Consider the following 23581-nt stretch of genomic DNA (forward strand, 5'->3'; position numbering starts at 1 on the left):
AGTTTTAATGAATGTGAACAATTTATTACACCCTCGACTAAGAGGGATGGTAGTATTGAAAGAAAATTTGTCATTACCTAAGTACATTGTTATAACATAGCTGATGTCGCCGTATTTCAGTTTTAAACTTATTTCTTTTGCCTTATGATATTAATGAAAATGGCTATGACTTGGTAAAAACAGTAGATATGTGTTTGGCCGAGAATCAAACTCGGGACATTCTGCAAGACGGAGTGGTCGATTATATTCGCACTTATTATTTCTAAAACCTAAAACAATATAATTCATATAAGACTCCTGAATAAATTCTCTAGTGTCCATCTATTGAATTATTCCATTATACTCCCTAATGCATAACTATTTAACTAACAAAACTTCTAAATCCTTAGAATAATAGGGCGGTTTCTCTCTCGTATTCTCTGATAAACGATATCATTATCATTACAATGTGGCAATTTTATTGTCATTTCGTTATCCGATTAACTTGTAAGCTCATCCAGATTCCAGTGGTACGAATGTGTTGAGTCCGACCAGCATAATCTTATATATAAAATTCTCGTGTCACAATGTTAGTTACCGTACTCCTTCGAAACGGCTTTACCAATTTTCACCAAATTTTATATGCATATTCAGTAGGTCTGAGAATCGGCTACTATCTATTTTTCATACCCCTAAGTGATAATGATTGTTCACTCTTAACATTTTTTTATTTATATCGCAACACAACGTTTGCCGGGTCAGCTAGTTGGTATATGTAACTTTTTTTCTAGTTCGACTCCAAAGTCAACGGCGTCAACGCTATACCTATTTCTTTCTTCCTTATATTCGAACTACTCCTGATCTGCTGTGAAAGGTATGATATAAGAGAGACACTTAAACAAGACGGTCCTACTTAGTTCTTACGGGTAACAATGGACCTATTTTGTGGCCAATCTCAGGACTCCAACTCTTTCCTGGGGTCCACCATCATGTGGACCATCAGGTGGACTACATACTCGTTTATTTTACTAAAAATAGTTTATGTCCAATAGTCCGTAATTGGTCTGTATACTTCCCCAAAATTTCATTTATCAAATTTACTTATGTACTTGTAAATAAATTATGTAACGTACTTATATGTGTTATGCTCACTTTATTTTTTCAATATCAAAATTTATTTTTTCTCTCGGGCAATATTCAAAATTTCGTGAATCAAGTCATCCGACGGAACCTGACGTAAAGATTAATTCAGCATCAACAACATTTTGAATTCTATCTCTCAGAGTCAAACTTGTTACTTTGAAGTTATAATAGGATTATGAGGTTTATTTTTATCGAGTTATATAACGGTATACTTAGTACGGTATCCGGTTAAATGGGTTTGTAGGTCAGTCAAGGAATTTCGGAAAGTACTTACACGTTTATTTAAACGGAAATTGGAATGACGGCGAATTCCGTACGGTTCGTTTACGGTGGCAGTAGCATATCAATCGTTCTGCCTTATACCAGCCTTACAGTACTGGTCTGGACTTGGTCTTCAGGGGTAGTACCTAAGGATTTTGTGGCCGACCTCAAGTAGGACTCTAATTATTTATTTATGGCCATCATGACGGTCCATAGACTTGTAATGAACTACAAGTGATCATGACCACCTAATTAAAAAAAGCACGTTTTTGGTAAATAGTTTAATATTTTATTGTACATAATATGCAAGTATAGAAATGTACCTGATATTTTCACGTTTGCTTTATGAGTCCGAACCCAACAGAGTGGGATGGCGAACGGCGAATTCAAATATCCGTCTGAAATAATATTTATTCCAAGAGAACGGAAAACATGAGTAAACAACATTTCACTCGCTTTTCAACTTTTAATAATATCTGGCATCTTATGTCAAAGTTAATCCAAAGGAAATATTATCCGAAATTCCGGATACCGTTTCCGACAGGTACACTCGTGAGGTAATTGGAAACCTGATAGTATTGATTTTTGTGTTTTATGTGAATTAAAATTTTCATTACAAGTTAAATTGAGTATTTCTAATAAATTCACAAATTAAACATAAATTGACCCATACCATAGACTTGTAAACATGGAAATAAAAAACTCTGGAACGTCGTATTTTAGCAAAAACCAGAACAACAGAAACGACTGTAATATTAGATAGACTTTTTCAGTCATATATTACATTACTTTGCATAATATATGGGCTATGAGGCTATGACTGTTAGGAACATGAGCAAAAAAATAAAAACCATATCGTATGAAATGTGGAACGGGAAAATGATTCTAAAAATATTTTAGGTATTACATTCTCATTTTAAGGTTTATATTTATTTTACATTTTAGCCTCATTTTAACAATCATGATGATGTGTATAATTCAACACTTAATCTAATATTTCCTATTAGCATTTATTTTTGTAGTCTTCAAGGTACCTGCTACTTTAGAAAAAAAACAGTTATAATAGTAATGAAATTAATAATAATGAACTAAAAAAAATAAGTAACTCTGTATGTACTTTAGTACTATAATAATAGTAGTTAAAATGTATGAACCAGTAGGATTATTTTTTGACCGGAAGGCACCACCGCCACATTTCTGTGAAATACTCGTAACATTAACTTTAAGGGCTGTGTTTACTTCAAGCAATAAATAAAAAGATATTATAACTAAGCTAACGAGCTTTAAGGTACATTCCAAGTTAGTTAACTACTGCATTATTTACCTAACCGGTAAACGCAACGTAACTTTATTAATGTTTAAAGTTAAGATTCCATCACTATTTTAATTTCCTGGATAGATGTTATTAAACGGGAAGGTATGGAAAATACATCAAAGTATACTGCTAGCGTCGTGAACAAGTTTTATTATCGGCTTTGTTGGCGCTAGAGTGACGTAGCAATAACGACGTTATAGCGGCAATATTCTTAACAAGAATCCTTACTTTGTATCTGAGAAAACAAGAATATGAGCCTTTATGAAGGACCATTATGAGAACGTTACACGTAGAACTGGGAGGATCATTTCTAGAAAATACTTGGGAAGCGGTAAGATAATGCGAGTAGTGAATGTTTATAAGATTTACTTATTCGTAGTATTCTTAGTGATATTTTAGTAAGCGTCTTTTAGTATACTTTATTAAGCGCCAAGTGTAAGCGCAAAAATTGCTGTTATTTATTAACAGGTGGTAGATTCGATATGGTTCCACCAGGAATCCACCACCACATCTATTTACGGTAGAAGGGTGTGTATGTCGGTTTACCTACAATTACCACTACAATTTTATAAAAATTGTTGCATCTTTTAATTAAGCTTTACTAACTTTGACGACTAGGTAGAACGCAGGAACCCCTCGTGCAACTACATAGATATGCCTTATTACTATCTTTAAACAATACATTAGCGTTTAAGTGCTATTTAAAAGCAGAAATAGGGTGTAACGCCACCTAAAGAATACATTTTCACTGCGTTTAATCTTTACTTTGAAATAGAATCCCTATGCACGGAAAAACAAGAACTTCACAGCACACGATTAAAATTTACAAAGAGAATACATAACACGACCGTAGGAAATATTCGTTAAGTGCAAGTAACCACCTCGTTATTCTAAAGTATAATTGCACCTGCAGTGAAGGAGACGGAAATACTTTAAGCCGTATGTGCGAGGGAGATGGAACCCCTCACCCCCTTTGATAGTACAGGGGCGGTTTACAATGACGTTGCTTTGTTTACACGGCTACGTAAAGATGACACTTAGCTACGATAAATCATAGTTGTATTGCATATGTTTCCGACCTTTATGCTGGAAATTTATATGCGAAATGTTAAAGCTAAGTAGTTATATTTAAAAAATAATTTTATATATTGTAGTCACGTCAGTAGATAACATAGTCTGTTTATTACAGAAGTAATTGGCAAGTTGTTACGAAGCTGTTTCTCGAACTCGTTTTGCGAAATGTTAGAAACTAAAACTAAAATACAGTATAGGTAATAAAAGATTGGCACAGAGGCAAAAATAAGCCGTTAACAATCTCTACTTGTACACTATCCTATGACCGACCCTGCAATTGTGAAAAAAATTGGGTCTGTTGCAAAAAAAAATACACAATGCACACCCCAAAGTACCCTATTATCTTCAAACTAGACAAATAGATGCAGGTAAAATTTATAAAACGCGGTATTAAAGTTTTCTAAAAATTTCTAATAAATATAAAGTGCGGCCATAATTTCTGGGAGTCCGTATCTTCGCGTTGAACCAGTAAGGGAGCTGGCCTAATTCCCGTATTTTTAAGGTTTCTACGACCTTGACCTTGAACCCAGTGAATCTACCTCTGATGACTTGATATTTGGCACTGAGTGCGTGTCAGTCTCAATCCCAATGACGAAGAACTCTTGACTCCTTTTGCTGCTTGAAAGATGTAATAAACAATTTATGCATAGAAATAATTAAATATCGATAAAATCAGCAAAACAAAAGGCATTAGTTATAACTTTTGTAGCTACTGTTAACATTAACCGTGAAAACAATTTTGTAAACATTTTAATAAAATATCATATTATCTTTTAACAATCAATTTTAATAATAAAAAAGTATAAGTATTGTAGACGTTACGAAATAATACTTAAAATTTTGTAATAAGAATAACTTGAAAATTTAGGCCTCCAAATGATTTATGTTCCAATATTTCGGTCAATATTGCGAAGTTACATTTCAAACCTTCCAAGTGAAAAGTTAGTGAGCATAGAAACAATTCTGCATTCAAGGTTTTTCAAAAAACATGTTACTTTAGCTAAAATTGATGCAAAACCTGAATCACGCTATTGAAGTTTTTTACCCTCGCCGTATATATACAAGTTCCAACGCTTGTACAGAGGGTGGGCCGTCTCTACAAGGGAAGTCGGTTTACGACTGATCCGATCTAATTCAGTCGTAACATTCAGATGATATTGCGAATAGACTATGTAATACAGACACTGTGGTTCCAATAATTACGATACACGTAAACAAATGGGTGCATTCATTGTATTCCATACAACCACCTTGTAGAGGATTTGTCTACCTTTTTGTTATTTATTTTGATTTTAGTTTTACTTGTCTAAAACCTTTTTTCTACATTATTTTAAAATAATTCTTGTTGTATGTTTATTATAATTGTATGTTTAATTAATTGAAATACATATATTTCTAGCTGACCTAGCAAACGTTGTATTGCCATATAAATAAAAATATATTAAGGGTGAACAACCCTTATCACTTTGGGATATGTAAAATAGATAGTAGTCGATTGTCAGACCTACTGAATATGCATATAAAATTTGGTGTAAACCGGTAAAGCCGTTTCGGAGGAGTACGGTAACTAACATTGCGATACGAGAATTTTATACATAAGATAATTGAGAGTAAAAGCATAGGTAGTTTGCTTCCCCCGTTGCAATAGCAGTATTTGATATTGAATTCACAGGCCACAGATAATTTAAAATAATGAAATTCCGCTAGCTGTCCGGTATTGGAATATCCCGGCACACACCTCTAGTTATTATAAGCTTTTAATTAACTTGCATTGTTATGTCGTAAGTATACGAACCTATGTGGGGGTCAAATCTTGTAACTGGTTTAAACCAGTTAATCCCAAGCGATGGAATTGTGCACATACGTGTGGTTTGGATGACAATAGGCACAATAATTGCTGATAATAAACTAATCCCAGTCCAAAAACTGCATTAGTTATTGAATAATGAAACAGAATATTACGGCTTTATTGAAATTTAGTGCAAAAATATATATGTAGATATTGTTCCTTGGCTACGTAATAACCACAAATTTTAACCAAGCACAGCATAATCTGCATACACAGCACAGTAATTATAATCCTCTAGTACTTAAAGATAAGGTTTGAAGGCAATTTACATTTCACGTACTAGCTTACAGTCTTATGTACTTATGTGCGTTTAAGAATAATTGTTACTTAACATTAACTAAACCCTTAACTGTACTATTTGAAATTTTTACATACAACTTACTATACATTTTTATTTACAGGCTTACTCCCTTCTGTGTCAAATTCCGTCTATTTGATTAACGTACCTTAATTCCGTATATTTACAATGTGTAAACCATACCGATACAAAGAAGTATTTCGGATGGGTCGTTAGGTTTTTGTAAAAAAAATAATATAAAGTATTATTTTTAAAGTAAAAAAATAATTAAGTATTATTTTTAAAGTAAAAAAATAATACTTTAAAAAATCTGTTAATAACATCTAGTCGCAAAACATAACTCGACATAGTAGGTAGGTAGGTATGTTGCGCTTAAATGCAAGGTACAGTTATTTTTTTTAGTCTCTTACAAAAAGGAGTCAAGTTTGCTACGTCAGTGGTGTTGAGTGCTAAGCACCTCCCTTTCCTCATCAAACAGCAATTTGCCCTCTGATGCATGATCCATACTTTCAAGTACTTCACGCCAAGCCAATAGATAATGTGATTGTTACCAAGTCACACTTCCTGCGTAGTAACGGACTCCCTGGTGACCTTGACGCGTTGGAGTATATATTCTAACAATGTAAAAAACATTAACAGCGTGATTCAGGAATCATAGAAATTCATAGAAAAAAAATTGCATCCCTTGCCTAGGAGTGGGGATACAGGTAGCGGAACTGTGTAGGCGATCCCTTCAACAATAGATTCGAAATGGCCGTGAAGTAACCGTAATGTTGCAGAATGCTCACGCAATTATGTCCTTATTGTAATGAGTCCACTTGTACGATAAGTGTCATTGTGCCTTGTACCCTCAAAAGGGATTATCGTGACGGTTAGAAGTATCACTATCGTTCTCCTTATTCGTTTGTGCACAGATAAAAGTACAACATTTTGGTACAACAGTTTTTCAAGTAAAATAATTCTTTTCAAACAATTTAATTTAATTTTCTCAAGGTGGTCGAACCCCAACGTGGTTCGACTCCGGCGGCACCACCGCCACACCTATTTCTGCCCAAAAACAGCAGTGTTAGGAGCTCCTGTGTTCCGTTTTGAAGGATGTGGTTAGGGAGACATACTTTTCCGAGGCGTTCCAGCTTAGTCCTCAGGTGTAGCGGCGCATCTGTGGCCGACCTCTACAGATGTCCATGGGCGGCAGTAGCTACTTACAATCAGGTGGACTGCATGCTCGTCTGCTATTCCTATACTATTAATTAAAAAAAAACCTATGAACTGATAAACAATGATCTTACAGATAACCTTATTTATTATGTTTATATGTTTATATATCTTCTGGTACTAACATTATTTTTTTTAATTAATATTATTTACCAATTCCAATCAACGGCAGATGACATTCCAGGTAATGATTTCTCTAAGCGTTTAATTTGGGACGATCTAAAATCCTAATGAACTAGACGATCCAACTATTTCAATTAATTACAACGATCAAAGCGGCTTCAAAGTAGAAATGTGCTTAAGACGAAAGTTCAAAAGGTATTCTTGAACTACTCACACCAGTCGGTGTGAGTAGTTCAAGAATACGAGAGTTTGTAACTAACACTTCTAGCGCTTAGTGTTTGAAATACAAAATTAGGTAATAATTAGTATACAATGATTGTATTGAAATAAAGAAAAAAAGAATATAAAGTGAAATCTATGCATATAATAAAACTGTAACTGATATAAAATACAATTAAAGAAAGAAAGACGAAAGACTAGACAGGAAATTTACTATATTTCATATGTCGAGTATCTGAGAGTGTTTCAAAAACAATTCGGACTAAGATGTCCCTTAAGACTTAAATATAAAAGAAAAATTTGATCTAGACATTAAAAAAAAACTGACCAACGAAACCACTAGCCAGACTGGAGGGAATCATAAGGTCGATGCTTAAACAACAGTGGAATAGCTAGTAACAGACGAGGGGAATGGATAAATAAATTGTTGTACGTGACAATTTTTTATTTTAAGAATCTAAAATAATCTAAGATGTAACTACTAAACTTATTTTTAAGCTTTACAAATTGAATAATTTACCGAATTTTCTTTTTAAACGGGTGAAGTTGGAAGTAACAGGCAGGTGTAAGGTGTGTCTATAAAAAACAATATTACTTCATTTTAAGGTGAGCTTACGTACATAGTTAACGATTGAAAAAGTTTATGGTACCTAATAAATAATTATATTTTAATAATACAAAAGATGTTTTACCCTCATTCTTCTATTTTTATTTTTATAAATATATTTTTTTTTCTTTCCAGGAGTCAAAACAAGACAACCGAGATTCGACTTAGCTAAACTGACAAGCGACTGAAGTGATAAGACATTAGTGATAAAGTCCAGTGTAAAGTTGGTGAGTGCAAACGAGGGTCATGTGAGGGTGGACGATGCTGAAGATACAGATGTTAGAGTCCATAGTCAGCAATGACGCCGACGAGACCCCCGAGCCGCAGAACACAGGGTGAGTCATTTTATTTACGTATGTCATAGAAACTTAAATAGATCTTACGTGTATTTCGTGAAAAACTGGAACTTGTTTAGAATATGCTACTGAAATCTACTCAAAATGAAAGCCTCAAAACAACGAAACGAAAAAAAAAAAAATAACTCATAATTTAGTGATAAATGAAGTTTGTTACGCGTATTTTTTTTTAAATAACCTAAACTTTTTTTAATAACTAAATATAAACAGTCATCGATAGTTCATAAAATTTCTTAAATTCTTGAGTTTTTAATAACATAAATAAATTTATAAGTAAAGAAATGCCATTCATTTATTGTGAAAATAAATATCACGGAAGTATCATCATTAATTTAAAAACTTCTTCCTCGTTCAAATATTGTAAAAGAAAGTTTTTAATTAAGAAAAGTTTTGGTGGAGTTAAAGTTACATTTATCAACTCAACAAGTTACATAAAGTGTGTATGCAACTTTTTAAATTATTAGCACAAATAATTGGAATTCATGCTTACTTTATTTATGAATATGAATAAAATAAAGGTAGCAAATAATTGGTGTAGCTTATATATCACTGCCGGTATTTAGGCATTTATAATCGACCCCAACCAAAAAATATAAACAAAAAGGAATACTTTATAAAGTGTGTTGTATCGTGGTTAATAATTGCTTTTTATGATGTTAAAATCATGTTCAGAAACTGCTTATACTGTAAATAAACCGAAAAGTATTTCCTTTATAACAACGTAGATACTCGTAAATGCATACACGCGCTAACAATGCGTCGCAATTTCTTCCGTCCGGACGATACTGCAAAATAACAAGTAATATTTCACGTACAAAAATAATACCACGCTTTTCTCTGTTTCCATTTCAGATGTGTATTGTAGAACTGTGTCAATGTTCAATTTACGGTTTAAAATACAGTTTGTGTTGAATTCGTTCTGAACAATATTTATGTTTCAAAATTTTAATTCTCACTATTAAATATTTAAATTTTGTAAAACTTATATACATAAACAACCATCTAAACGAAACTATATATATTATTCTAAGCTAATTTAACTATTATACACATAAATAATAACTATAAAAATAGTAACAATAATTAAATATAATAGGCTTCATCCAAATTGTTGTTCTTCGAAAGAGTTCCACTGGCGTCATTACCCCGCTGAATAGCTAACTATTCTCACTTCAACATGAACTTGAAGTTGGACACTCTTACCTGAGGTTTATTATTAATGTTTTACTTACAACTAAGATATTATATTTTATACTCTGCTTTACCACACTCAACAAACTAGAATGTAGCACTACTTAACACAGTTTTTATAAGGTTAAAATACGTAGGGGTGCGGTCAAAGTTGAACCCTGAAATGTTATATCATCTTAAAATGTTCATGTGGGGATCGGTACCAGTCAATAACAATCTATTAGCAACTTCTGAACATGGATCTCTTCTCGGAATGACAAAGACTTAAGTTATTATTCGTCCCAATATTCGTTGGTAAAATTTATATAAGCTTGAGAACTTGATGTATAGTCTGCATAAAACTGCTAGTCCGTTCTGAATATAGAAATGAATCGCGTCGCCATAGCAAATTGTATGATTACACCTGCTCGCAACAACTTCAGAGCGGACTAGCACTTTGGCGCGGACAATACTTACCTAAATCCTCCGGCGTGAATCTTACATAATTTTCCTTCGTCTGTTTACATATTAGAATTCGTAGATTCTTCTAATTTAAGTTGCAGTTATATCACTAGGCTATCATGACTATAAATTATAGTTACCTATTCACTAGATACTCCACTATTAAATATTCAAATGTATTTGTTATCGTCAGGTAACTAATATCGATATTCGTTCTATTCACCTACATTCCATTTCCACTTTAACAGGTCCATCGATTTTTCCTTCACAACTCGTCCCAGTGGCGCCGGAATTATTCGCAAATAACTTTTTATAGCAACATCAAGAGTTTGTGATCCACTAGGGAGCCGGAGAAACCAATGTACAATAAATTCTATACAACGTAGCAAGAAGTCTCTTTGAAAACAGCGGCTATTGTAAGAAGCTTTAATTAAAATTGCGCGATTTCCATTTGCTTAGAAACTTAGTATTCACTGTATCAAGGTAGGCTAAATGTAGGTTTCTAGATTTATTTGAATCATTATAATAAATAATATTTGAATGAGAATTTTGTAAGTGGTTATCATCAAATTAAATTTTAATTATGGGTTTATTTCCTAGGATTTTGTCTTCGTTAAACGTAAACAGAGAAGAGATTAAATTCCAAATAAAAATTCAACATCCAATGTAAATAAATTCTGTGACGCATTTCTGACTCAACATGTTGAAAATAAAAAAAAAATTATAAAAAGGATATTTTTAAAACAGACCCAACCAGTTTAAATATACAGCCTATGTCACTCCCACAATTAAGATGTTTGTATAAACGATATTACGACTATTTTGACCAATAATGTAATATACTAACAGGAACGGGTAGGTAGTACGAAAACAAATACGAATACGACATAACTTATATAATTGTAGCTACCCACTGTCCTTATTTATGACGTTTGCGTAAGAGCAAATGGAACTGAACCTGTAGTAGCTCAGTTATGTACCATTAATCGTGATATATAGACCGTAAGAACGCGCGTAAACCTTAGGAGAGATGAAAACAACCTTAGGGGTCGAGAGATATTTTCAATAGAAAAAAATATGTGTCATGGTCACTCGAATACGAGTAGCGAGTAAAAGTAAGAAAATATAAAATAAATATGTTACGTAATATATCACAATAGCAATATAGAAATGGGTACACTATAAGGAGTTTATACGACCCGCGTGGCGGAGCGGTTACCATACGGGTCTGACGCGCAAAGCGACGCGGGTTCGAACCCCGGTCAGACTGTCATTTTAAAGATGAATTTAGATATTTTTTCTGAGTCTAGGTTTTCATGTGTTCGTCTGTATGTATGTCCATGGCACGCAGGGCACAAGAAATCGTAGAATATAAAAAAAAATGTGGGGCTGCGAGTGTAGAAGGCGTTTTTTAAAGTTGGGAGAAATATGTCACAGTGACAATTATTTCACTTTTCCACAAAAAAATAATTATTCTCGGGATAATAAAGTAATCATAATATGCTATGCAATATGTTATATACCTACGCGTAACTGGCAAAAATTGAAACAGGTTTAGTCAATAAATTAATTAGTTGATTTGTTAGTGGTTCTGACATCCAGTTCTCATAAATTTATAGTGTTGTAACTTTGTTCGATAATCTTGTCTAATTCAGTTCAGGGGTTATGAATAATACCTAATCCGTTATATTATGCGCACTATTGTTACACAGAATAAGCAGATGTGTAACCGTATATCTATTTATGTAGGTAATATTCTACACAATAGAACTTTGTCATAATTAATGTTGTAGACTCATCTATTCTAACCTGACTAGATATAAAAACTATGGACTGCTACTTTTAAACCGTTGTCTTACTTGTCACTTAATAATAGCGTCAATTAAAATTATATCATCAAATCGCCCATCACTATAGTTCTCCACCCGCTATAGTACAAGCGGCCAATAATCGAGTAAAGCTCAAACATTGTATGCGATGTTGGGGATCGTAAACTAAATGAAAACAAGAGTTCCCGACAGTCGCCGCGCCGTCGCCGTTCGGACAAAACAAGTTCGTCACTACTTTATGACTACTGGCGTACCACCAAATAGTTAGATCGCTAGATTGAATTGAACAAATAACCTCTATTTCGATTCCTGCTCGCATCCTTTTGACATTCTTGCTTTCAAAAGGTCACAAGTTTCAAGGGATTACGGGCATAAACAACATTTATAGTCTTATTTGTTCATCTCAGATATTACGAAATATTAAAGTAGAAAACCCGGTCATGCTTCGCTGTGGCTCAGTCTGATATTTCCCATGGGCACTTTGGAATAAAATTTATATAAACACACCTATATAAAAATACAATGTCTTCTTATTTTTCAACTTCGAATTCTTTTTAAGTTTTGTGGTCACAAATACACGGAATCTGAATTTCTAAAAATATATTTTTTAAGATCACTTATTTAAAATCATATCAGTAAAGACATTAATATTCATACATTTTTTATAAATCGTCAATTTAATTTGGTACTCGTTATAAATTCTCGAAACAAAAAAAAAATTGGTTATAATTATGTCTTTCTTGCAAAGAAAGAATTTTACCAAGATCTCGCTATTTGACTAAAAACGTTGAATATATTTGAATTGACTCGAACATTATATAGTATGAATAAAAACCAACCAACCAAAATCAATTCAAGTTTTTAATAAAATTTGTTAACATTAAAAAGTCAATGTTTTGCAATATTTCAAATCTACCTTCACAATCTGTCACAATCTGAATCACGCTATTGAAATTTTCCTAAAACGCGACATATAAGCAATCTAGTCAAACACTTAACCGGGGAGGTCCGAAGTATACACAGTAAGCCAAGGGGTATCTGGACATTACCCTTTATACCTGTTGTACATCACCTAGGAGCGCTTAGTGGGTGTACAGCAGGTACAGCTGTAGCGAATGTCTGCGGCTACGCTCGGGCCGCGGCATCCAGCGGAGTGCGGCTTCCGCCCAGTCTCAGATAGCCGCAACTACACACTGCAGTATACGCCTCGACTTCCCTTTTATTACTATTAGTTAATAATCCATCATTCCAAATGAGTCTATTTGGAAATGATTTCGAAATTGGGTGTCGTACGTTGGGGTCCGGGGTTCAAATCCCATATCATAATATCTATTTTTTTTTAATTTGTTAAATTAAGTGAAGTAATAAAGTGGCGTCAAAGTCAGTTTAACCAATCCAGAAATTAAATTTAGATTATCTTATTATTTTCGCATAATTCCAAGCGTGTTAGTACTTACCTATTTTGAAATTACAAAAAGACAACTTTATTTATTTTTGTATATTTGTACAAAAAGGGTTAGTAAATACGAGAAATGGGTAAAATATTCTTATTCCGCTCGAATCATGTTATTTACATGAGACTTAAGGTTACACAAGTTTTCCTTTTGATAAGGAATGTTACATTTTTGTGAATTTAGAGGAGGTATTTCTAAATACAATATGTGTGTTTATTTGATTTTTTTCGCGAGCACTTCTGAATTAGGAAATACATAAACTTTAATTTTGATTTTTAACTTAAACGCAATAACCGGCGATGATATATAGGATGATAAAATGGGAAGATCTCTGGAACCTCGTCAGGTTTTCTGGATGTATTTGGATTCGTTATGTCGATATTATAAGACCAGCCTTTCAAAATCCAAAACCATAATATGACTGTATTTACTTTCATCAGCCATAATATTCAGTAAAAATCGTTTTATAATCTTATCAGATTCACAATGGTATATTAATTTAAAAGACGACAAAGTGATGCTGTACTTTCGAGTGTGGAAATAAGACGAACTAAATTGCGGGCCTTCTGACATGGAATGTAATGTACCGAACCGCACCTCGAATTTCATTGTTTTCTAAATTCACCCGTCTTCATATCAATTATCTCAAAACAATCTAGATTAAAATGTAAAATACAAAAAAAGAAACTCGAATATTGTGTTGATATTTACCGCATAGCACTACGAGTACTTTACAAACATTATACATTCCTGTATGTCTATTAATTTGTCTAGTGCATAGTTATCGTAGGTACGTATTATATGAGTGGGTAAACGGTGTGAAAGGTTCCATTATATCGATAATTACTCCACAAGCTGGGTAATCGGCTGCAACCAATTAGAGTTCGTTGATGCGGCAATTATACTCTCAGGTTAGGGCGCTCCTACACTGAAGTTTGAAAGTCAATGTCGTTTAATGAAATTGAACCTGGCTAATATTACTAATAAAAAAATGTGATTTTAAAAATATTTCATTCAATAAATAACTGAATATCGATTTTTTTAAAAAGACCAAAATAAATTAAAAAAATTGAAATATGTAAAATAACGACATTTTTCCTGTGACTCACGCATGTTCCGCTATCATGGATTAACTCGTTGCAGTGTCTTCGCAACGCGTGCGTCGGCGTATTAAACGGCGGGATGGAGACACGCGTGCAGGTGGGACGTAAATACTCGCGACAGGAAAAGAAACTTATTAGAATTATATTCTGCTAGAAATACGTGTAATTACTTAATACTGAGTCTATCCTAAACACATAAACACAAAAAGATAAACACTTAGATCATAGTCATAATCTACGTACTTGTCCGCCCGAGAATGAAACTCGGACCAAAGGGGTATAAGCCACTACCGTAAACAATAGTAACAACAGCGTAACTTATAATCAATGTTCACGTCAGCTTGACTCAAACAGCACTAATTTTACAAAAAACGCAATCGTAAGTACGCACTAGACTTAACAATCACGACTGTTACACAACGGTGAGCGAGATTCCGTTGTCGTGCGGCAATCCGTGAACAGCGTGTATTAGATATGTATAAAAATGTCTCAAATGGGACATAAAATACTATTTCTTCCCTATGTTATGCACACACTATAAATATGTAAGGAGAATTGAGAAACATCCAAACCCGGAACATAAATTAAAATACGTTATTTAGATGTAATATGTTATTTTGATGATTTATGTTGTTACATGGTTGGCTGGGAATCGAATCAGAAACACTTCTTACTCAGTAATCATGTCGTTAAGAGCTATTTTGGCAAAATCCTCCCTTGCTGTAAAGTGTTATTATTGTTACGTGGTGCACGTCTCACCTGAACATTGAACGCAACGCCGCAACTGTCATGCGCAGATTAGTTAGTTAAACAACGTACCCACTGAGTGCATACCAACATAATTTAAATGTGTGTTCCAAATCAAAGCATCTACAAAAGTCTAATTAGTGTAGCTTCGTGCGTATAATAGACGCGGCTTTTATGTGCCACTTCTACGAATTCTGTAATCTGTTGCACATGAAAAAATGTGCTCAGGTTTAATGTTCCATATTCGATTGTTTGAAGATAATGAATTGTAATTGTAGGCTATGAATATGCACAAATTTAGTAGAAATTCACTTTGCTTTACACTGCTTATTTAAATATTATTAGATTCTCATAAGATCTTTAAGAAGAAATAAATCTTATAAGATCTAGTAAGACACTTGTGTTACTAGAATACTTTTCTTATTTAATCAACCTAGACTCTTATTGCAATACACAACATGGATAATTAATTCATTAATGGTATGTGAAATTAAATATTTAAATTTAATTGTGATTGCTTTTCATGTAATAAATTGTGAATAAAACTATCATAAAAGTAATAAATAAGGAAAAAAATATATAAGTAAATACTATTTTCAAAACTTTAAATTGCATAGCTTTGTTTTAATTATTATGTTCTTTAAAGTTTTCCCCACGTTTACATTATCGTAAAATATTGGTCGCTAATACATTTAGACAAGACATGGATTTTCCCAGCTCAGCAAAGGAATACGAGTATAATTCCAACTTTGCAACTTATTTATTCTTTTCTAATCCAGACAATTTCCTGTTTTCGTAACTTATGACTATTGTTATTAGCTTCGGAAGTAGTTCGCCGTTACCGATGTTAAACGAAGCAATATATTATTTACGGGGTAACAAAATGTGTTTTCTTTTCTCTGACTTTTATTTGGTTTTCCATCAAGTAAATTTCCTTTTATTCGCCGGCCCTGATCAAGTTTCGACAGTTTGTTGAGCGATAGGCTCTTATGCTTCGCGAATTCATGTAATTCAAGAAATATATCATGAAAATAAACGTTCCTTTTTCTATAGGGTTGATAACTTTGTATCTGTAATGTTATGTAGGAGAGGTTTAAGGTACTCGTATTATGTAAATTTATACTACTATATTATCTCTAAAAGCAGATAATGCGGTTAATTTACGAACAGAAAAAGTTTCCGTAAACCAAATAAATACTTGTTTCATCCGCAGCAATAATAGGTATGTATTTTTCAAAACTGTTCTTCTGTTCCTTTATTGAAAACACTGTAAAAATATCGTCGAAAAAAGTCTGTACTATTTTACTCTTATAATCTACGTACGATTGAAGTAGTGGTCTTTCCCTAGCTACAAAAAGCATAAAATACGTTTTCACTCAAGACCCTATGACCCAAAAGTTCGTTTTTCGCCAGACATCCTTAGATGCTTAAATCGCCTAACCTCTAGACCATAATGGAATCCTTTCTACATCATATTAAACGTCAAATCACTGAACCGTATCACATTCGGATTATTCTTTGATACGAAACGGGTTAGAAGTTTTGTAACCTTTTGGTATAAGAATTTTATATAGAAGTATACCTGCGTAAGTATGTAAATCATATAATATCAAACGACATAGGCCTTTATTAACCAATCTATCTAATTAGTTTTTATACATTCTTATTTTATTTGTATAGATAAATATATAAATTGGAATGACAAAATTTATATTTCATAAAAAAGTAGGATAAAAAAATAAGAAACATAATATCATGGGTCCCAATATACCCCGTCACTGTATAGTATAAAACAATAAGCCTAAATGTATAAATACTACACTTATATGAAAATTTAACGCTTGTCTCCAATAATTTCCCGTTGACAAAGGTATTACCTGTCAAAGCCACTGGCTCGTTACTACCTCCTTCGATCGAAGGGCAAAGAAAATATCGCTTACAAGAACACGCCGTAACAACCAGTGCAGTGTGAACCCCGTCATAATAGTAATCCCACTATTCATCCTCATAAGAACTTAACTCCAAAGTTCAGGTAAGGTTGGTGCAATTACTACACAAGTTTTGCTTATTTCTCAGAAAGATGTCGTTTGTTCCAAGTGTCCCAATGACACATTTTCCGCTGACATTATCCTTTGATGCCATGAATCATTTACGCCTCGAGGAATCTCGAATGTTAAATGGATCAAGAGGTTATAGGAGTGCTTATAGCTTAGTGGTGGCTGTGTATAGGAAACGTTTTATTGAAGAGGCATACGGCATACAACCTAGTCAAAATTATCTTTATATCTGACAAACACAGATAAAATTAAATACTTTGTAGTGTCTAATAAAATTTAAAATAAAAAAAAAATAATATAAGACGTGATTACTGGCATAGATAATATACAATAGCCATCTTCCGGCATCATTTTTATCGGTAGCGATATCTGTTCCAGAAAAAAATATGAATCAGCAAATACAAATTAATTAAGCAAATAATTATTACAACATCGCCTTTTGTAAAAAGTAAAAGTAGCTATGTAGATATGTTTAAAGATGTTACAATAGATGAACTCGTATATTTCGTAAGGGACGTATATTATTATACGCTTAAATAGGATATTCAGATAAAAATTCAATACCTTTTTTATTCAGCGGCACCTTTTGTACCTACACATTTTTTCAGCTTCTTTCAAGCCAGGAGAAGATTTATGGCAAATATGATACAGATATCAGAAAAACTCCATAAAATAATAAGTAGTCTAGGATTCTTTTTTATTTTGTTTTTATCTTTACTAAAACTGAATTCTTCGTATATTTTGTAATAATTATTTATTTTGATCTACTGATACCTATAGATATACATACTGTTTTCGTATTAACAATTAAAACCGGTTAACTGCGTAGTTATAATTTAAAGCTGTTTTTTTTACGAAAGCTACATACACTTTTTCGCTATTGTCAATTGTTTTTCTTCGAGTTCTAATTCCACACTTTTCTTTTTAATGAATATTAGGCGTAATGTCATGCCAGTATTAAAATATAAATATAAAATAAAATAAAAATACAATAAAATATTCCGTTGTAAGCATTATAATTATCTTAAAAATTAACATAAGATTATTTAATAAGGAACAAAATATTTCCCGCCGATTGAATTAATTTCATACTCATCAATTCACTATAAGAAAGACTGCCATCTATTGATGCGTTTGGGAACTATAATAAATTTGCCTAACGTCGCTATGTTGCATGCTTTCAAGTGCGCTCGCTAGATGGCAGTGCAGTGCAATGCTGTAGATACTGCTCTTACGCATACGGAATGAAATATTCATCGATATACTACTAATGGAAATATTAGATTTATTTTCGATTATTATCACAAATTATATATATGTATTTGCTACATCTGAAATGAATGTAAAATAAAACCGTAAACAATGTAACATTCCATTTTTTGTATCACAAATTCATACGGTCTTAAAAGATTTAAATCCAAGTTATTTATTAAAATAAAAATCTTTAGTACTAATATAATTGTCTAACAATATTATAGTATTATTATACTGTAGTTTAGGTGTAGATGACAGGCCCTTAATAAAAATATTATTATACCTACATATTAATACAATACGATACGATGAGTTGATTTCTAAGTGTAAAACATGTCGCGACATTCCTAACCCATACTTAATAAATCAAAGACTTAATTAAGTAAACACTAAAATAACCTACGTATATATAATCATAGTGTTATACATGTCACGACAGACACTGAGGAACTTAATTAAGTAACAATGGCACAGTGCCATCGGCCCTGTTAGCGTGTCATCATACGTCGGGGAATTGGGTCACATACCTACAAAGTATATGCCAATTTATGGAGCAATAATTTTAAAATCATTTTTAGTTTTATAGCAGCTGTTGTGATGTATGTCTAAAGAACGTGATAAAGATTCTTTCAAGCGCATGAGGCGTCCTAACGTAGGTGGCTGAAGTAGATAATCCGTTATTAATATTCAATCCATCCAGTTTTTGCTCATCAAAATTGAAATCTCTTGTATGCACGATTTGAAAAAATTCTATTTTTGGTAATCAAAACATTAAATAGATTATTAAATAAAGGGTGATAGATAATAATATTGCCTTATACACGCACATCCCCACACTAGGACTTTTCATGTATCTCAGCGCTTTGAACACAAGTAAAGACAAATACCCAGACACAATTTCTTGAAGGTGCCAGAACCCTTTGTAGTTCGACTCCGGCGGCACCACCGCCACACCTATTTCTGCCTTATAACAGCAGTGTTAAGCGCTGCTGTGTTCTGGTTTGAAGGGTGTGGTAAGGAAGACATACTTTTACCAGGCGTTCCAGCTTAGTCCTCAGGGGTAGCGGCGCATCTGTGGCCGACCTCAGGTAGGAATATCTAATCCTATCTCGGGTTGATTACAGATGTCAATGGAGGGCAGTAGCCACTTACCATCATGTGGACTGCATGCTCGCCTGCTACTCCTATATTATAAAAAAAAACAATACAGAAATATAAATTTCTGGTTTAGGTACATATCTGTCTGGCGAGGTTCGAACCCAGAACCCACTGCTATCAAATATTATATGTATGTTATTTTTTACCTTTTTTTATTCAATGATAATTTTAATATTGCTTCGTACACTTTTATTCAACTAAAAAATTAAATAGGAATTCCAATTAGACTCGCTGACAGTTGTGTTGCTTAGAAATAAGTTAGAATAGTATTTAAAAATACATTTGCATTCCATTTTATTTTAAACCAGAGATTCCAATTGTTATTGCTATTGGTATTTTAGATATAAGTTGGAATATTAAAAAATTCATTTTTATTATTTTTTAAACCAGAGTCTACCGAACCCCGTAGTTTCGTCCGAAGATTCGGGCGTTTCCTATTCCGACGCACTAAGGATATCCGTGTATCATCGTGTGCTCGTAAAAACGGCTTTGTATATCATTTATCTCGCTCCCACATTATAGTGGGTGAACGAGAGGCGAATATCGTAAGGTACTTTAGATTACAATCTTTATTGAAAAACGTTGCGTTAAGGACTTTTTTTCTCGAATCTTTTACCTTCAACATTCTTAAATATAAGACGTTATAGTACATAATGTTCAATAATTTTAAAATAACTTTTTTTATAATATAGAAGTAGAATTAGCATGCAGTCTACAATTAAATAGCTATTGCCGCCTATGGACATCTATACCTAATCAACCACAGTACCCTTACCATGAGTTTTTACGTTTTGACAAATATGACTGTTTTGGTATTTGTTTACGTATTTGCCCATACAAATTCCAATCAGCGCCCCTAGCGGATTGTAACAGAACCATAGTGTCAGTAACGTGACACTAAATGTCAAATTAACAAAATGGCGCTTTATGTTTTGTCTTTCTTTTTTGCTAACATGTGAGGCAGACAAAAAGACTTGAGCACTTACTTATTGTTACGTTTACTCAGTCTACTGAAGCAAACGGAACAGAATAATGGATTGAGTAAACGTAATGTAAAATTGTGGGATGTTTTGAAAACTCATGGTAAGGGTACAGTTTGGCGACTAATGCGTTAATACGTTTAAGGGCTAAGTTATAACGCCAATGACAAGTATGTCTCTATACAACAAGTATGTACCTACCACACCCTTCAAACTGGAACAGAGTGGCGCTTAACACTGCTGTTATCAAGCAAAAATAGGTGTAGCATCGGTGTCGCCGGAGTCGAACCATAAACGGTTCTATCTTCAAACTATGTCTTTTAAATAAATATATATAAACTTTATTACTTTAATACATAACTGTGACATAGTGACATCGATCCGTTAACTAATATTCCGATACATATCAAATTGGGTCAATTAGACAATGACCTGCTGTACGCTGTCAGCTTTTAATATCAGTACTTCCTTTTGCCGTAGAAGTAGGACAAAGGATTTAATTGAATAATATTGAGTTGTCTTGTGAAATTGTTCAACCACATTAGCCAACAATACAAGCAGTGATAGCCTAGTGGTTGACAACTACAACTGTCAATCGGCGGGTCCAAAGTTCGAATCCCAAGCATGCATGCATTGAAACTGTTGTCAAATTTCCCGTCCGACAGTAAGAACATATTTGACAAGTAATATTGAATGTTTCACGTACTTCCAAATAAAATAATTATAATTTTGGTTCCGGCATAACATTGAGACTAACCGTAGGTCTTAAGAATATTGTCCCTGTAGTTCTAGACTAGAATAGGGCTACGGTATCCCCTGCCTTTCGTAAGAGGCGACTAAAAGAGGGCTTCCGGGGTTGCGGGCGGCAAGAGTGGGCGCTCGAGCCGTCCAGTATGCTACCCCGGGAAGGACGGCCGTATGTGTGGTCGCATACCGTCGTAATCACCAGATATTGTGGAAGGAGCGAACGCTCCCCCAGGACAGAGCCAGATCCGGGCATAGCGCTTGGAGGACTCCGGTTGTGTTTTGTCGGAGATCCCGGAGTTCTCCAACAAGCGCTGAGGACGGCCACCGGGGGGGTTTTAGTGCGGTAAAAATCCCACATAACCCGGCGTCGCTCCCACGTCGTCGGGTACCTTTTGAAGGTAACCCCCTCGATAACAAAAGAAAGCTCTTTAGAATACCTATATCAAATTCACAATAATTCATGCCTTTTTTGTTTTACACCGATATAAAACAACCCTTTAGCTACATTAAAACAACTGCAATAACAAGCAACCGAAACAAAATTTAAAAGCGACGCCTCATTAAACTTCGAAAGTAATGGTCAAAGTTATTAAGTTCTGGCATCTGTCTTAAGGAACTTATTCAACGCAATATTGTCTTGTGTGACGACCGTGACGACTGTCGATTGTATTGTTAAACTTTTAAAATGATGACAAAGAAGTCTTACGCATTTATCTTCCCGTCATTTTACGGAAGTTTTAGCCTTTAGCAACGAGCAAGAAACTAGAATGCAGTTCACCTAAATAAAAATGGTAAATTTTTGTATTTGAGTAAGTTTCCAATACTATTTTACACTATTTAAACTAGAACATAGCGACGCTTATCACTGTTTTTATAAAGTAGAAGTAGATGTTGCGATGGTGGTTGAACCGTAAGAATTCTAGTACTTTAAGTATATTACTATACTATAATATTTAATTTAACAATAATGGAAAAAACGTCATCCAAAAATTATCTGTCCACTATTTGAGAGCTATGCCATAAACAAACACAAATCCACTGATTGTGTATCATACTTATAACACCCCTCTTTTTACGCCTGGGGTTAATTGAATAATATGATAATTTGACATAAAGTAGGAAGAAATTTATAAGAACCGATGGCTATTACTAAATAAACTAACTCTTGACGTTCGGAATTGCTTGTTAGTGAACGCAGTTGATAAAACGTAGTACGTGTTATGAAAACCTTGATGTTTGTGCCTTAGATTTCATATAATAATATATTATGTATGTACACGCAAGTACGTATGTAAGCAGGGGATTTTCTAGTATATTTCCATGAGTATCTACTGTTGAATTTATGTGACAATAACTTGTAATCACACTTTAACTAAATACAGTATCAGATTAACTCAAACCTTATAAACCTCGCTCAAAGGTTTAATTAATTCCATTGACCGTTTCAAATTCCTTAATTCGAACCCTAAAAATCGTGTTGCTATGTCACCCATCTTAAACGTCCAGATATTTAAGGCACAAGGCATTTCAGTGGAATAAAAATCCGCTTGGTAAATAGGAGGTAGCCCGACCCCATTAAAACGTGTTTGGGACAGAAAAGTGCGAATTAAACATGACGATTTAATCATTTTCTCCTTGGGTTTCGAGAAATTTATTCGTGAAAAAGAAGTAATTATTTTGTTACAAAGGCAGATCTTTGTATTGATTTGTCCTGCTTCGTATTTGGTTTATTAGTTTTCTCAGTACTCAGTATTTTAATAATATTTAAATTCATTGAACATCGATTGAGAGGCTGACACTCGGCCTCTCAATCGGGGCGTCCTAATTTCGAACCCCCGGCACGTAGTTTATTCAAATGTATTTTATTAGCAATTAATTATCTTGAGTGATATTAAAAAATTAATACCAATCTGTAATTGGACAGCGTGGTACTCTGTGGCCTAATACTTCTCATTCTACGAGGAGACAAAAGCCCAGCAGTTAAGCAATAATGGGTTGAAGACCATCTGTTACCTTCATGTTGAAGGTAGTAGAACCTTTTGTGGTTCGACTCGGGCGGCACCACCGCCACACCTATTTCTGCCTAATAACAGCAGTGTTAGGCGCTGCTGTGTTCCGTTTTGAAGGGTGTGGTAAGGGAGACATACTTTTCCGAGGCGTTCCAGCTTAGTCCTTACGGGT

General features: G+C 33.7%; 1 protein-coding gene across 1 annotated transcript in view; it reads left to right on the forward strand.

Annotated features, from left to right (window-relative positions):
- The window catches only part of RapGAP1 (Rap GTPase activating protein 1), a 383574-nt gene that overhangs the window by 104049 nt on the left and 255944 nt on the right, over window positions 1-23581 (forward strand). The window contains exon 2 of the mRNA XM_073088859.1: window positions 8219-8418. Coding sequence (XP_072944960.1) covers window positions 8345-8418 — 74 coding nt within the window. The 5' untranslated portion in view covers window positions 8219-8344. The remainder of the gene's footprint in view (window positions 1-8218; window positions 8419-23581) is intronic.

This window comes from Epargyreus clarus, unplaced genomic scaffold (genome assembly GCF_041222505.1).
Source record: "Epargyreus clarus isolate Ecla_fem2 unplaced genomic scaffold, WU_Ecla_fem_2.2 ptg000027l, whole genome shotgun sequence".
Lineage (NCBI taxonomy): Eukaryota > Metazoa > Arthropoda > Insecta > Lepidoptera > Hesperiidae > Epargyreus > Epargyreus clarus.